We start from the raw sequence: 18,278 nt of genomic DNA, 5'->3' as shown, positions 1-18,278 counted from the left end.
ATTTGTTTCAAGAGGGGACCATAATTATGCTCTAAAAGAAAATCTTCAGAAGCAGATAAGAAAATACCTAAATATTGAAGAGAACCAGTTTTTCAATTATATTTATACTAAGATTTGAGAGATTTAAGGATTAAAGAAGAGATATTAAATGGTAGAGCTGCAGTTTTAGAAGTATTTAAATGGTAATATGAGGCTTCAGAGTATCTCTCTAAGATGGGAGAGAAGATTTTGGATTAGTTACAAAAATTAAGACATCATCTGTAAAGAGACAGATTTTACGTTGTGTGCCACTAATAAGAGGGCCTTCAATAAATGGAGACTTGCGTATACTCTCAGCTAATGGTTCCATTGCTAGAGAAAATATCAAGGGAGAGGGAGGGCAACCTTGTCTCATACTATTGTTAATAGAATATAAAGAGGATAAGAAACCATTAAAAAATATCCTAGCACATGGAGCAGAATATAATGTAAGTATAGCATTTTTGGCTTCTAAGGAGAGTACAAGAATTGGAATTTTTTTATATGAAAAATGTTCTATGATAGTAAATGCTCGATGAGTATTATCTGAAGCTTGTCGTCCAGGAATAAAGCCTACTTGGTCTGGGTTTATCAAATCTGGTAACAATGGATTTAGGGCCTGATTCAGACCCGCTCGCAAGCGAGTCGATGGTGGCCCAGTGTGCATGTGCTGCATGCGCAAGCCCCGGAGCGAGTAAGAACTTCACTCGCTCCGGGGCTCGCAACAAAACGGAGCGGCTGTCGATGTTGATCGATGTTGATCGACACTTCACCCCATTTTATAGGGGGGGTGGCTGCACAAATGGAGGCGTTCCCAAAGGAACGCCTGCCTTTTGTGGGCGGCCCCACTGACATCACTCGTGATGTCAGTAGTGGACTTCCTGCTCTCATTAACCTCGACTATTGCCATACCGCTCGCACAAACTGTGGGTGGTCACCCACAGCTTTACGCGCGGCCTGGAGGCAGATTGAAAAAAAAATCTGCCCTGATTCAGAGCGAGCGCTTGCAAATAGCGAGCGCCTCTGAATTAGGCCCTTAGTCTATTTGCTATAGTTTAGCATATATTTTGATATCTGTATTCAATAAAGCAATTAGGCTATAATTCTGGACATAAATATAATCCTTATTTGGTTTAATTATAGTAATAATACATGCTTCGAGCATTTCGGGAGGTAAATAACCTATAGAAGTACCAGAGCTAAACACTCCTAACAACATTGGAATAAGATCATCCTAAAAGGTGTTATAAAAAGCATTTGAAAAGCCATCTGGGCCAGGGGATTTGCCACTTTTCAAAATGTAATAGCAAGTCTGCTTTCATCAGCAGTCCATGGATCATTCAAAGACTCTACTACTTGAGAGTTAAGGATAGGCAGGGACAATTTAGAGAGAAAAGCAGAAATAGTTTCTGAATTAGGTTGTATTGTGTTTACATAATTTTTTCAATTATATAAATTGGTATAGTATTCTGCAAACAAGTTAGATATATCTAATGGGTTGATCAATTTGGTCCCAGATGTGTTAAATAGGGATCTCACTGAAGATCTAACTATTTTAACCCTGATTTTCCTAGCTAGGAGAGATGACACTTTATTACCTTCAGTATAAATGTTTTATTTAATTTATTGATAATTTTCTTGATATTTTTCAAGGAATAATTAGCAATGTCTTCTCTAATCTTACAATTTTTTTAAATAATAAGGAATTAGATGGATTTTTTTTGTTTTCCCTCTAGAACATGAAGTTTAATTTCTAAAAATTTTTTAATCTGAGCTTCTTGTTGCTTAATTCTAGAAGCTACTTGAATCAAAACCCCTCTGAGAAATGCTTTAAGAGAGCACCAAAAATTTGTGGGGGAGGTTTCCTCAGGTTTGTTGTGTTGTAAGAAATCTTGTAAAGAGGATTGAAGTGTTTGTTTTGCCTCTATTGAGGAGAAGAGAGGCTTGTTAAATTGCCATGGTCTTGCAAAGAAAGGGCAACATTTTAAAGACCACATGAGAGTTAAATGGGCATAATCTGACCATGATATTGGAAGAATTTCAGAATTTCGAATTTGCTGTAAAGACCATTTATCAATAAAGGCCATATCAATCCTAGAATACTACTTGTGTACATGGGAGTAAAAAGTATTATTCCTCACAGTTGGGTGCATCACTCTCCATACATCATATAAATCATACTCTAAAACTAACTGACAAAGGATGTTAGAGGCCCCGGAAGGGTCTGATTGGGTTCCTCCACCAGGCAAATTAGATCTATCTATTTTAGGGTCAGAAACCAAGTTAAAATCCTCCAGAAGGAGGACCGGGTCTTTACATTATAAAAAATGTCTTAATAAAATATATCTGGCCTGAGTTTGGTGCATATACAGATCCAATAGTAACAAGTTTTCCCTCAATTTTCCTGTCAAAATAATATATCTTCCTATATTATCAATGAGCTGAGATTCAAGAGCAAAATCACAATTGAAATGACAGAGGATCGCTACTTCTCTCTTTTTCACTGGTCCATTGGCAAAGTAACCAATTGTATAGTAGGGATCAGGGAACTTAGGGGGAGACGGTGAAGCAAAATTAGTCTCCTGAATAGCTACTATATCCATCCTATGAGAAGGGAAAGAATGCAAAGCTATATTTCGCTTTTGGGGGGAATTCAATCCCTTAGCATTTATAGACATTACTCTTACCATTGGAACAGAATGGAAAGTATGGATTTGAAAGAAAATAAAAGCATTTTTGTAATATAAAATTAATTATATATTGAAGAGCTATGGAAAACAATATTATGAAAATCCCTGGATTTGCATTAATATAAAAGTACAGTTGTAATATAAATTGAATCATTACAGACAAATAAATAAAAGCAAAGGGAGGAAAGGAAAAAGGAAAATACATTTATAAACACAAAATAATAATACTGATCAAAGCGATCAATTTGTGGATAAATGTGTGAATTTTAATTTAATAGGAATAAAATTTACTGAGTGTAAAAACACCTAATTATAACCAACATATTAGAATATTCATGTTAAGTCTAGACAAATAGTCCAGAAAATTAGTGTCAATTTTTGAAAAAACAATAACATTCAATATAATGTGTGAAAGTTTTAAATAGCAGTTAAATAGAATATTAATAATAATAAGATAATCATGTATATTACATTTAAGTAATAGAAGCAATATATTTGAGGAATTGTCCTGACAGTCATTTTTTCTTGGAGCCAACCGTAAGCCATTCCTCTCTTGGAAATCTCTGTGGTAGAGGAGTAGAAGTAGTTTGTTGAGGAATTTTAGGAACTGGTAGATTCAAAGACCTGAGAATCTGTAAAGCTTCATCTGGGGTTTTAGGCAAAAGAAATCTGCTTTCCAATCGAACAATCAAAGAAAATGGAAAACCTCATCTATATCTTATCTTGTGATCTCTGAGGATTTTAGTTATTTACGAGTGTAATTTAAGCATACTCGGTTAAAAATTAGAAGTTTTTAATAGACCCCTTCCTGAGCAATGTGTCCTGCAGAAACATACAAATCAGTGTGATCCATGCATGTTTCTGCCTCTAAAGAATACATTGAAGTATAAAATAAAAAACAACATAGTTTGGTTCCCCCCCCCCAAAAGCATAACCAGCCCTAGGCATGGTGAGCCAGTCCTACAGTAGTTCGAAAAAAACATGGATGACAAAATGTGGACACACACCATGCAAACTATAAGTTTATTAAACCCAAACACACACATACTATACTCACCTTGACCACAGTGATTGCTTACCTTCTCTAGTAGGAATCCATGAATATCCCTAAAAAAATAAATACTCACCTACCTCCTGGCCCAGGTCATTCCCCTTCTTCAGTAGAGTCCCAGCCATACAAACTAACAAACTAACTTACCGGGACCAGTTTGAACATTGAAGTGATGTGTTTCTTCATACATCTCTTCCCCAGCAAATGATGGAAACCTCAAGGGTTTCATTACTTGCCAGGCCTCCAGCCAATCAGAGGCTGCTCTAGAGTAAGTCAACTAACAGCCATGCATCTCATATCAAATCAGCTGTTGATAATATGGTATGGATAAAATGCATTTATTATTAATAACAGAAAAAAAATAAAGATGAAATAAACAGAAAAATGTTTTAATATAAATCACATAGATGCATTATAAACATAGTAAATTATATGTCAAATGCTAAATGCCCTATCTTAAAACAATAATTGTATTGATTGTCATACAATCTATATAGTTTATGAAGGACAGCAATTAATTCAATTATATAAGCTAAATGAAAAAAACAGCAGTAGGAGATTGTTAATCAATAAGTGCAAGTGCTTATAGATAAAGTATATGTGCTGTGCAACATATTGTAAATAAAGTGCCTGTGTTTAGCAACTAAAATACTGCTGGATTACCAATATCTACTTTATCTGGCAATATAGCAACAATTTATATGCTATGCCAATATTACACTGCCTGTATTGTTAGCACTCATTAATACCGCTTTTCCACCAAAAACCCGGGTCTGACCTGGGTTTTCAGACATGGTTCCAACCCAGGTCAGACACCGTTTATACAACACCATCGATCTGGGTTAATCTCAGGTCAGCCCCATTCACACTGAACCTGTGTCTGCCCTGCTAAACTTGTGAGGTCATAAAAAGTGGGAGGTGGCTGCTCCATAACCACCAATCAGCTTATTTTAGGCATGAAACAGGTTGGATTACACTGCTCCATTACCCAGGTCCATCCTGGGTCCGACTCTGGTAGCTACCTGGGTTGGATTGCAGGGTCACTTGACTAAGGTTATTTTTCAGGGACCATTTTACTCTGAGCTGCGACCTGGGTAGACCCAGCAAAAACCCAGGTTTTTGCTCAGGTGTAAAAGGGGTATTAATCTATACCACAGGTTCTCAAACTTGGTCCTCAGGACCCCAAACAGTGCATGCTTTCCATGTGTTATCACAGAATCACAAGTGAAATAATTAGTTCCATCAATGGATCTTTTAAAATGCGTCAGTGAGTAATAAATACACCTGTGCACCTGCTGGGTGACATAGAAAAAGTGAACTGTGTGGGCTCCTGACAACCGAGTTTGAGAAACACTGGTCTATACGTAACACAACCATGCATTGCATATCATTCATCAATAATGTGACTGCATGCTGATAGAAAAATGCTCTCCAAAGCATAAATAAACAAAATCAACATACAACCGGACTGTAAGGATGCAGTAACACCACCGGTGGTTCCAGACAGTCCAACATCGGTGCACCATCCAGTGTACCAACAACACTTGCACTGGCCCTAATGCAGTAACAGTTTCTCTGTATAAACATGGCTTCTATTGAGGAGACTGTGCATCTCTGAAAGTGGCCCGCATGCAGTGACATGTCCATCACAGCCCCATAACATGCCCATTTAACAGATTTCTTTGCATTCACTTCAGGCCACCTCCTAGTCACCAGCCCAGGAATGCCCTTTGCCTTTTGAATTCTGATACCATTGATTCCATTAATAGCACCTTTGCGCATACACTCTGTGTAACACATGCACAATAGGGGTTTTCTGAATTTTTTGTGCAAGTACAGTGGTAAATAATCGATCAGCTACGTGAACATTAGAATAGCTTGAAGTTTGCATGCTCTTTGAATCAGGGCCTTACTTGTGTTTAATATGCTGTAGTTCTCCCAACCTTTTATGTTTGTTCTCCTTTTATGCAGCACTTTAAAATTTTGAATAAACATACATAAAAATACATAAAAATGAGGGATGTTGCTCTTTCCCATAATAATACACAATGTGCACAGCTGCACATTGCAGATAAATTAATTGAATCCTTGGATTTTTGTAATGTTCTTTTAAGGGCTCTTGAACTAAAGTCAATATTCAAAGCAGGCACACATATTTACATGTGACAATATTGCATGAAAAAAAAATATATATATATATAGTATGAATATAGGACAACCCTCTACTTCCATAACTGTGTTTTTTTTTCTGTAAACAACCCAGAATCTTATCCCTGGATAAGGGAAGCTCTGAATTTTTCAACTTAGAGTGTTGAGAATTCTTCTAATGAAACTGTTTAGATGGTTCTTCGATAAGAGTCCCAACCCCTTTTTTGGACTTTTTTTCCCCAAGATATTGCCTACATTAAGGGCAAAATTTACTAAGTGGCGTGTTCTAAACCCCAGTGGTTTGGTGGCAGTTTAGCAACGAGTTCTAAATTCCGGCGGTTTGGCGGAGGTATGGTGGCAGTTTACTAATGACACCAAAACCACTGCTTAGCAATTTTAACCCGAGCCCTGTTATATATTATTTTAAAATGTGTTTTGACGGCAGTTTTGCAGCAGTTTTGGCCTCAATAAATCTGCGTATAGCAAAACCGCCACCAAACTGCCAGGGTTTAAAACCTGTTGCTTAATACATTTTTTCCCAAGGCTTCAATAGCAACTTTGTAACGGGACACTACATGGACAATATGTACTGTACTGTAGTAAAGTTTTGTTAGTGTCACTTAACACACACTCAGGAGTTATTTGCTTGTTTTATAGATACTACAGTAGTAATATGTCTGTTTTTTCTGACATTATAATCTTCACTCTTCCTACAGGTATTCTTACATGATTACCAGGGACACATGGATTGAGTTTTGGCCAGACAACAGGGAGTGTCAGAAGCCTGAGAATTTACAGCCCTGTGAGGAGCTATTTAGCTTCACAGAGGAGTTGGCGGCCCGTGGCTGTGACCAGTAAATCACCATAGTCTTTTTATGTCCAGTCTATAAATGTATTGATTTCATGTACTAATAAATGATGTATTCTTGTATTCTCTATTTTTGTGTTGTTTTTTTAAGAATAAATTGGAATTGATGGTATATGAAGCATAGTCCATGCAAGAAATGCTCTTTTTCCCTGTGACCAAAATTGAAGATGGTGAAACCACTCATCCTAACACTCAGTATTAAAAAAAGCGTAAAATATATATCTGCAATATCTTTTGAAAGAAAAATAAAAAATAAACAGATGTGTCCTCATAAAACTTTTGCTCAATTGCACCAAATAGCCACATGTGGGTTGCAACTGACTTTGCAAATTAGCTGTGTCTTATTCTCATCATAAATGTAACAAAAGCAGAATGCCAGGTTCCTCTGATCGCTGGTGTTGGCTGCTCTTATGTGTCACTAACTTGCTAATTTGGGTAAAAAAGGCAACAATACAGTTATGATATGAGGGATAGCATCAAGTATCTTTATGCTTAATCTGCAATTTTAAACTAATTCATTTGGAACAAAAGTACTAATTTAGTGAGCCTGGTGCACTGAGAGGGACTGTGTATGTGGTATCATGTGAGGGAGATGCAACATAGAGTAAGAAATATGATTCATTACCTATGGCAGAGAAGCTAATTGCTACATATGGGGCAAAAATGCTAAGTGACGAGGACACATCTTTTCTTAAAGACAGGGAAGCAGCTTTCTGTGTGTGACAATGTGTGGCAAGTTTTGTAGTATGAATTTATTTTATACATCCCTTACTAAATCCAATAGAAAAATCTATTTAATTTTGAAATAGGTCCACAGTGCCAATAAAAAACACAGCTTAGGGATAAATTGTTTTCGGAGTCCTATGAGAAACCTTAGGATATGCACTATTTATTCATGGAGATTTCAGTTTTTTAATATATATATTTTTTTTTATACTCCTCCACTTTAATATCTTCTGTCATTGTAATTTGAAAGTGTTCCCTAATAATAGCCTAATTCATTTAAAACCTTTTGGGATGAATAAATTAATGTAGACTTTAGATAGGTACGTTTATAAAAAAATAGTTGTATCAGATTTATTGTGGTGCTTGGTTCTGTACTTTCTATTTAAATTTGATTTTCATTGGTTAAAGAAATGACAATAAAATAAGGAAATTAGATAACAATAAACTAATAAAAAATTTATTATTTCACTTCAGAAATTAATTAATTCATTATTAATGAAACAAATCATCATCTTACATAGATCCTGACCCATTGACAGTCTTTCCTATAGCTCTCTATCCAACAATTCAGTCCAGAGATCAGGCTACGGATTCTCCTATTTATACAGAAAATCATATCAACATTGCATAGCACACAGATATGACATTACGCAGTAGTAAGGAAACATAATGCAAGATTTCTAATTATTTATATAACAAAATAATATAAGCAATATATAACTATAATCTTCAGCATTCACTGTACTCACAGCCATTGTTGAGCAATGAGTGCCAAAGTCCTGCCAGCTGGCTTCACTGCCTTCCATCTGTTGATTGCTGCGGGCACACCCCAACCACCTATTCTTTTCTTTATAACCATGAATTCTGCTCAGGTTAGGCCAGTTTATTAGATGGCTGCTGATGGATCTACTTTTCATTTTGCAGTTCCTTGCTTAGAAAAATCTTACTAGGAACTTAGAATGAAATGTCTGGGGCAACAAAAATAAGGAAAAAGCATTTGAAGTACTTGATGTCTAGCTAATAGGATACAAATCTGAGTACCGTAATAGAAAATAGCAAAGACAGATGTGTATTTGGAAAATGTGTGCCCCTTATGCTAGTATACAAAGTTCACTATCTATTTAATATCTACATTATCTATCTCATATCTATCTCATATCTATCTCATATCTATCCCATATCTATCTATCTATCTATCTATCTGTTTATTTATATACATATAGTAAGTGTAAGAAGTTTTATATGTTTTCTAGTTAGGATTTTCAATTTTACATGATTTCTCAAATATGTAGAAGAAACACAGATCTACATTTGAGTATTGTATTTTAATTTGTATTTAAGACAATCATTGAATGAAGAAATATTTTATTGGACAAAGGTTGCTTAAATGTCCCATCCTTTTTAAAATCCCTATTGCTTTGACAAGACAAACCTCAAACTACTGTATATTGGTGTGACACGTTCCCTACCAAATTGAGGACAAACTATTTGTTTCTACTGTATGCATTACAAATTACAGGTCATCTACCATCTCCCACCTACTTGTTTAAAATGGACGAAGTAATTTAATATTGAGCAGTAGACCTGCTATACGTTAAGGCTATAACTTTGGGCCTGATTCAGACCCACTCGCGAGCGGCTGTCCGCTCGCAAGTGGGTCGATGTTATGCACTGAGCATGCGCACGACGGAGGGAGCTCCGTCGTGCGCATGCGCCAGACGCGACGAGCGAAGGAAAGTCCTTCGCTCGTTGTGTCCGATCAAAGGGGGCGTGCTGTCAATGTTGATTGACAGCACGCCCCCTTTGGTGGGCGTGCCGGGGGCGTGCCTCCCTGACGGGGGCGTTCCCACGGGAACGCCTCCCGTCAGAAGCCGGCCCACTGACATCACTAGTGATGTCAGTGGGAGTGATTTTGGCTCTGATAGAGCCAAAATCACTCCGGAGCTTGCGGTTGAAAACCTCAACCGCAGGCTCCGGCTCGCAAAATCTCGACCATCGCGACCATCAAAATGCACGCTCGTATAGCCTGTGGGTGGTGACCCACAGCTATATGAGCGTCCAGGAGGACGCTCCATGAAAATGGAGCCCGGTCCTCATTCAGAGCGTGCGCTCTGCTCAGAGTGTTCGGCTCTGAATGAGGGCCTTTGGCCCTCATTCAGAGCCACTCGCTAGCGGCAGTACGCTCGTTCTGAGCGATGTTCGCACATCTGCGCATGCGTACGGATCGTTATACGCATGCGCGAACCAGTCAGTGCGGCCGAAATTCATGTGCTCGCAATATAGCGAATGCCTGCTATTTTGAGTGACAGAATGAGGCGTATGTGGGTGGTAACAGGGGAAGGTGCTTGAAAACGGGGAGTGGAGATCAGAACGCAGGCGTGCTTAAAGGTCAAAACGGGCGTTTTATGGGTGTGCATAATTAATACAGCAGCGTCATTGACCACGTCACTGGGTTATTTTATAGCCAGAACTGCTCGCAAGATTGTGGTAGCAAAAACCAACCACAAGAATAGCGAGCAGTTCATACGCTGGTCGATGTACTCGATTAATCTAATAAATAGCGGACATGACGTATGGTGCGAGCGGCCAGGGGGCGTTTTTAACAAATAAACGAGCGTATGTTTTGCTCACTCGTTCAGACTTAGAGGTGTGAACAGACTGCAATTTGCAAACGGATCATTTGAATAGCCACCCCTTGTTTTTGAACGAACGACCGCAAATAGCGAACGGCTCTGAATCAGGCCCTTTGTTTCTTAATGCACAGATATTACTGTATATTTGTCATTGTAAACACTATTGTTTTATATGTTTAGCAGTAGTAAAAGTAATGCTTTAGGGGATCTGTCTCTTCATATTCTTCTTACGCTACTGATTTGAGTCCTGAGTCACAAAAGCCAGGTGTTAGTTACTATGGTTGGGACCAATGTGGATTTAATAACTTTCTGAAAGGATAACAGCTATGGAACTTTAGATCATTTCAATGTTATGAAAAACAAAAGATCATTATTGGGGAGATGAATTAGAGAGATAGAAAGTGGATAAGTTTCCCAAAGCAACCTAATAGCGTTTAACTGCTATTTATGTAGCACAGTCTTTGAAATTACATTTACATGCTGATTGGTTGGTTTGGGCAACCTCTCCACTTCATCGCTCTCGATAGCTTGATACATCTTCCATTATATGAGGTAACAAGTGTGCAGTATTCAGTCACTCAAACTGACAACTGGAGCTGAGTGAGTATAAACCCATATATGGAATGTAAACACACAGATGCTATGTGCTCACACAGCAAGGACTAATAGAACATTATTAGAATGTTGACCCAGATGGAACTTTGAATTGGCGGCTGCTTATTGGCATTGTCATGTCTATGATGCACTCTCATGTCTAGAACATTATTTTACAAAATAATAGCAACATCTTGCTTATTATGACAAACAATATAATACTAAATCTATGTACAGTTCTAATGTTCTTCTAGTGTTAATAAATACGTTAACTATACAGTATGTCTCCTCTGGATACTTTACAGACCTCCACTGTTTACATCCACTGAGGGAAATGTTGTTCTTGCATCATGGAAGTTACACGAGACAAGCCAGGTGTTGAACATATTTTTGGGTCCAGTTCTTTCTACTGATGAAGTCCATCTCCATTTCTGTAGTCCTTTACTTTTGATATATACAGTATATATTTTTAATTATGTTTGCAAGGCCAGTCTCCACCACATCAACCTCTTATTCTCCCCTTCAGTCCACTGTAGTCAGTAGGTAGAGCTATGGACAGTCCTAATGGAAAACTTCATACAGATAGGACAGGATATATTTTTACAGCCCATACTATGGCTTTCTAGTATTTTTAAGAACTTTGAAGAAGCGCCCTAGTATCTTCCCCTACCTGGCTTACCATGATGCCAAGTCCAAGCCCTTGGCTACTAGACTACTGTACGTGATGAAACACCTCCAAGAATCTGGGCTTTATAATAATAATAAATGGAATACCTTGGTTTATGTGACAAGAGGACGAGGTGACAGTAGGTGGTGCATTGCCTGATGGAAATTATTTTCAATCATGCACTATTTTATATGTGGATTGTGGTTTTATAATAAAATATGTTTATGCACTATTGGGTTCTTTTTCTTTTTTCTTTTTCTCCACCTATGGGATATTGGGACCTCCGGAGAGAGGAGCTTCAGTTCCTGAAGTGGGAACCTAGGGCCTGATTCAGAGCCGGACGCTCTGAACGAGCGCCCGCAATGAATCAGGGCGTTTTTTAAAATTTTTTTGGTGCGTCCTCCTGGACGCTCGCATAGCTGTGGGTTACCACCCACAGCTTATGCGAGCGTCCATGATGATGGTCAAGACCATAGCGACCATCGGGCTTGCGACGAGACCCTGCGGTAGGGTCTCGCTGCCGCAAGCCCTGGAGTGATTTTGGCTCTATCAGAGCCAAAATCACTCCCACTGACATCACTAGTGATGTCAGTGGGGCCGGACCCAGCCGGTAGGCGTTCCCATGGGAACGCCTCCGTCTGGGCAGCCACGCCCCGGCACGCACACCAAAGGGGGCATGCTGTCACTCACCATCGACAGCATGTCCCCTTTGGTGCGAGACCACGAGCGACGGCTTCCCCGTCGCTCGCCGGGTCTCGCGCATGTGCATTTGGGTACCATCGACCCGCTTGTGAGCGTCCTGCGCTCGCGAGCGGGTCTGAATGAGACCCCTAGTGTGTTTTCTGAGTATTTATGGACACAAATTGATTGTAACTCTTTAGAGGGTTTTTCCGACATTTAATCTTTCACATAAGGAACTGTTTATATATTTAATTAAAGAATGATGGGACACTCACCAGCAGATTTAGCTAATAGCTTTTAATTACTTTTAATAGGCTTACAGTAATGCGATGTTTTGCTCCATAAATAGATGTTTTTCAGCTCAGCATAACAGCATCAGCAGTGTCATACTGAAGATACATCATAGGCACAAATCCAGCTCACTGGATACCCATCTACCTTATCCAGCTAGATCCTTATATGTCCCCATCATTGCATAGATGCCTGCTGCGAGCACCGCATGCGTTTTAGCCCTGGAAAACCAGTAGTGTCCTTACTTCCTCATTCATATCAGCACTTCTAACTAATGTCACCATGGGCTATTGAAAAAGCCCTCATAGGTACTCCACCATCTATATAATTTATTTATTTATTTATTTACAGTTTATTTTATAGCACAGCATATTTCGTTGCGCTTTACAATTGGAACAACATAGACAACAATAAGGTGCCCAAATATACATCAAGAGAATTTAATCTACCAAGTAGCAGGGAAGCAGAGAATCAAACAGAGAGACAGCAGGTTTAACAATATACAAAAGATCAACAATACACAAGTATAAGTAAAATGACATCATTATTACAATCAAAGTAGAGCCCTATCAAGTATACACCACTAAATTTAGCAATTATTTGATTAAAATTTTTTTTAATAATTTTTCAATTATTTTTTTAGATGAAAAAAGTTATAATAGTATAACAACAGTGGAGTATTTGTATGGTAACAGGTCAAAGATTAAAAAGTGAAAATTGATAATATTATAATTCAAAAACTAATCAGAAAGGTTAATAAAGTCCCTCCTTGGTGGTGGGACCCAATCAATCAATCTACATCTCAAGGATAAAATATGTGATAACCATATGTAATTTCAGTGATGGTATGGCGAACCACAGAAATTTTCTTAGGTTGGCACTGAGCACTGGGCCTGATTCAGACCCGGTCGCAAGCGCTGAGCGCTCGCAACCGGGTCGATGGTGGCCCAGAGCGCATGCGCACGACGAAGCCTGCTCCGTCGTGCGCATGCGCGAGACCCGGATAGCGACGGACAAACCGTCACTCCGGGTCTCGTAACAAAGGGGGCGTGCTGTCGATGTTGAGTGACAGCAGGCCCCCTTTGGTGGGAGGGCCGGGGGGGGTGGCTGCCCAAACGGAGGCGTTCCCATGGGAACGCCTACCATTTGGGGCCGGCCCCACTGACATCACAAGTGATGTCAGTGGAGAGATTCCGGCTCTGTTAGGGCCGAAATCTCTCTGGGACTTGCGGCAATGAGACCCTACCACAAGGGTCTCATCGCAAGCCCGATGGTCGTGATGGTCTTGGCCATCGCGACCATCTTCCTGGCCGCTCGCTATAGCTGTGGGTGGTCACAGGAGGCCGTTCTAGAAAAAAAAAAAAAACGGCCCTGATTCAGAGCGAGCTCTCTGTCAGAGCGTCCGGCTCTGAATCACAGACAAACCAGTGGCTAAGCATTGGCGACAACTGGGAAATCAGATGGTTGATATTGATTTTTTTTGTCCAGTGTACTATTGACTGGATGTTTGTGGCTACCAGCTATGAATTCACCTGGTTTCATAGAAAGCTGAAAATATTCCTTTACACCAACACACTTTACACTACGGAAGCAATGTGCACTGACTGGGGTCATAATGAGCAAGCTGCAAGCGGCAATGTCTGTAGCGGTAAGCGGCAAAGTCATCTCTGTTGGCATGGCATAAGATTGAAGGCTGGGAGGAAAGTGTGAAGGTACAGTGTGCAGTGACCTTGACAATGGTCACCAGGATAGAAAGAAAAAATGTACAAACCCTATGGCACTACACTCCAGTGCTGCAGAGGTTAATAATAAGTAACCACCTTATATCTAATAGCATATAACAAAACAAATCAACCTCACTTGCGCTCTGGATTGTTCCAACAAGTCAACAATAAGTCCATCAAAGGAATTGTCCCACGTCATCTGGTATAGGTAATTCTCTGGTATAAATAATAAATGGGAAACACAATATAGTGTAATAACGTCACTGTATGATGTAGCCACCCGGGGATGTGAATATGAGGAAAATATGGTGGTCTATGAAGATCTTCTCCTGGCTTCATATGGTCCCAACTCTCGGAAGAATCACCCAGTTGTGAATGAGGATAAGTCTTCTGTGGAGTTTATTACATGTATGCTTTCTTGTAAGGGCGATGTATGAGCATATAAAGGTATCTTTATCTTTAGAAACCTCAATCTGTGGTCATCAACGGAATGTGGGGACTTTCATCAGGTGGTAATATCATTCACATTCCTATTGCCCTGCTGAATATGGACCCGGGATAATAAGTGCAAATGGGTAGCATATAGAGTGGATGGAATACTGCATATCCCATTGTATGCAGTACCCTGCTATGCTATCTAAACCTAACCCTCCCACCCCCCTGCGGCTTACAGCTAAGATGTCCTGGACTTACCTGGTTCGGGATGGCATCTGTCTGTGTTCTGGCATCAGTATTAAGATAGGTGTCGGTATTTCAACACCTATCTTAAGTCCCGTGTCGGACTACCAGCGACGGGATTCAGACCGGCAGCATTGCCGTCCACTGGTCTGCTAACTACACCCCGTTTCATGGCAAAAATTATGTGTACAGATTTGCATCATTTTGAGCAAGTTGTTAGCAACAAAGTCCAACCTGAGTTAAACAGAAGGACCCTACAAGTGTGCAACATTAATTCCTTTCCTTTCATCGCATCCTTGTCTCTTAGATGCATTGCCATTTGCACCTTTTTCTGTGTGTTTAAATGTATAATGTGTGTTTGTATGTGTAGACAAAGGCCACTGTAGCTGGCAAAACCCACTGGACCCACTGCTCTTTCCACATTACTACCTCCTGAACACCGGAGAACCCCAGCCTGACCCTAAAATGCATTGGAGATATAAAAGGACACCGGTGGCAACCAGCTTAATTGAAACCATGAATACGATCCATCTGCTGGAGAGGGTAAGCTACGGACACATGCTGCGTTGCAAGGTCTATGAGTCTGCACAACGTGAACATTGAATACACACACTGATGGTGGTGCTCCCACTGCCTACAGTATGTAGACTGCGCGGCTTGCTCTATCAACAGCCTGACCCCCCACAGCTGTGTCTGGAAGGACTGCTGTTAAGCTGTAAGTGCAAACTGTAGTTGAACAGCTGGATCCGTCTATATTTATCTTTGTACAAGAACTGCACAAACATTGTTGTCGGGAACTGTTGAGGGATGTCAAAGCTACTACAAGGCCAGTAGGCACCAAACCATTGTGTTTACATCTATTAAACTCTGTTGTTGAAAGGAAAACAAACAAGTTATTCTGCAATAACCAACAGACAAAAACCTGGCGCCATTTATAATATTTATTTTATGTATGTGAATGCAGATTTCAGTATATATGATTGGTAACACATACAAGCTTCCTAGCTCAGAATACTAATGTCTGATTACTTAGTTTACACCTGCTGATAATCAGCATTTGCTGCTATTTATTCTGGCCCCTGACCGACCATTGAACATTACTGCCTTGTGAGAAAGCCGCCTGGTGCGGAGAAACTACAGTAGCTAAGGAGACGGGAACACTGGCAGAAGATCAGTGTGCTACTTTGGAGATAGTGGAGAAATTACCCTTAATAAGCGGTGTGCCTGCTTACAGCCGGAGGAGACTTTGGAGCTCATTCAGAGTCAGTCGTGAGCGCTGAGCGCTCACAACTGACTCGATGTTGCCCCACAGTGTATGCGCACGACGGAGCCGGCTCCGTCGTGCGCATGTGCGAGACCTGACTAATGACGGGCGCTCCGTCATTAAGGGTCTCGTAGCAGACGGGGTGAGCTGTCGATGTTGAGTGACAGCTCGCCCCGTTTGCTGGGCGGGCCGGGGGCGTGCCCGGCCAAACGGAGGCGTTCCAGTCGGAACGTTTGCCGTTTTGGGGCGGCCACACTGACATTTTTGCTGATGTCAGTGGGGAACTTCCTGCTCAAACTGAATAGGAGGCTCCCTGGGGCTTACGAGTGCCCAGACCCTACCCTAGGGTCTGGTCGTAAGTCCCGATGGTCGCGATGGTCTTGACCATAGCGACCATCACCCATGTCGGTCGTTAGAGCAGTGGGTGTTAACCTACAGCTTAACGATCGACAAGGAGGCGGCAGTTCAGGATGCAAGCGGCCGCCCTGATTCAGAGCGACCGCTTGCATCTAACGACCGCCTCTGAATGAAGCCCTTTGTTCCATCTACCTGGAAGCTTTTTCTATCTTACTGGCAATATTATTCCAGCCTTCATTATACACCGGAGCCGCCAGCCGCACCATTGCTGGGGCTCTAGGTGGAATCAGAACAACGGGAGTGACAGTGGTGAGAGCCTGTCACAGGTAGTGCTGCCTGGAGGATTGCTTATGGACTTACCGGGAGATTTGAGATATTTATTTACTCACCGGAACATCTATTAACGGTAGCTGAGTGACACATTTGTCAGCTGCTGAAAGCCCTGAGTTTAGTGGAGCAATTGCATTCCCAGCAGTTTTTCGCACACTTTCTCCTCAATTGATACTCTATTACATTTATCTCCATACTGGGACATTTGCTACTATATTGCATTCATCTCCCTATTGGATACGTTCCATACTATAACAGCAATTTCAGATGTAGATACACATATGAGTCTTCACTGATATATTCTCTGTGTGTTTGCCAGCAGTATTATTACAGTCATAATATTGATATGTGATGTTTTAAATACATGTGTATATTTATATTCATTGTTATGTGAACTTTTATATTATTAAAATAGGAGATTGTTTATCCCTTATTTGAGTGTGGTACTGTGTGATAAGTGCAACCTATTATCTTTTTTTCTGCAGTTATTCTGCAACATTGGTACCTTTGAATGTTTATCAATTACACCAGATTCATTTGAAAGAATGGCTTAGGCTGGGTGCACACCTATACAACCGGCAATCGTGCCGATGTTCAGAGTGATTTGCCTTCAATCCTGGACATCGCATGATTGCGGTACACACTGCACAATTTAATGAACGATGGAACGATTACTTGTTCTGTCCTTCATTAATATGTATGGCGCCGCATGTGATATCGTGTGATTGGCTGTGCAGCACAGCCAATCATACGATAACACATGCGACCAGCGGGAGTGCGCAATTGTGCATACACACTAGGCGATATACATGATTTGTTGCGCCGATACACCAATCATGTCGATATCATCCTTATGTATATACTCTTACTCTTATTATTATATCATTTATTTTATTCATTTTATCAATTTATTTTAACTCCTGCTCCAGGATTTTAAACACCTAACCCCACACTATTCCTAACCACCTATCCCATTATGTTGTATTAACCATGTCTGTCAATCCATTATGTACCAACTGCCTATCCATATCATATATAGTGTGTAAATTAATTAACACTTATTAATTAAAATTAACTTTTGGCAGTGACGTCCCTCCCCGCGGTGTCACCCGGTGCGGGGAGGGATGCGGTGCGGGGAAGGATGCGATGCAGGGAGTGATGCAGTGCCTGCAGCTCAGACAATGCACTGCTGAAAAGAGGCCGCGGACTCGCAAACAGGGAATGTGGCCATGCAGACAGAGGGCATGGCCTCACGGCTTGAACCCCTGTGTTCCTGTCACCGTGCTTATTACTGAGTGCCGGGGGGCATGTCAGAGGGGCGGACTGGCCTGTGTGCAGTGCTGGCTCCCTCATTATACAGTGCAGTACCCGACTCCTGTCACTGAGGGGGGAGTCTGCACCTTGGTGTCACCCATTGGCGGATGACACCCGGGTGCAGCCCACACCCCCCTTGTGATGCCACTGACCTTTGGCATCCTCATTTACCACACTAGTTAATGTTACATGCACTATTCTTTTTATTATATTCCACGAGGATAGCACATGCTTGACCATTGTG

At 40.7% G+C, this 18,278-nt stretch overlaps 1 protein-coding gene across 1 annotated transcript in view; it reads left to right on the top strand.

The window, feature by feature from the left end:
• Positions 1 to 6,806, top strand: part of LOC148443004 (complement C3-like) — a 124,351-nt gene extending 117,545 nt beyond the window's left edge. Inside the window, exon 41 of the mRNA XM_088463399.1 lies at positions 6,624 to 6,806. Within this exon, the coding sequence (XP_088319525.1) occupies positions 6,624 to 6,765 (142 nt within the window). The 3' untranslated portion in view covers positions 6,766 to 6,806. The remainder of the gene's footprint in view (positions 1 to 6,623) is intronic.
• The last annotated feature ends 11,472 nt before the right edge of the window (positions 6,807 to 18,278 follow it).

Source organism: Taudactylus pleione, unplaced genomic scaffold, assembly GCF_031769625.1.
Source record: "Taudactylus pleione unplaced genomic scaffold, aTauple2 ptg001357l, whole genome shotgun sequence".
Lineage (NCBI taxonomy): Eukaryota > Metazoa > Chordata > Amphibia > Anura > Myobatrachidae > Taudactylus > Taudactylus pleione.
Note: the sequence above shows the minus strand (reverse complement) of the source record. Positions and strands in the feature narration are given on the sequence as shown.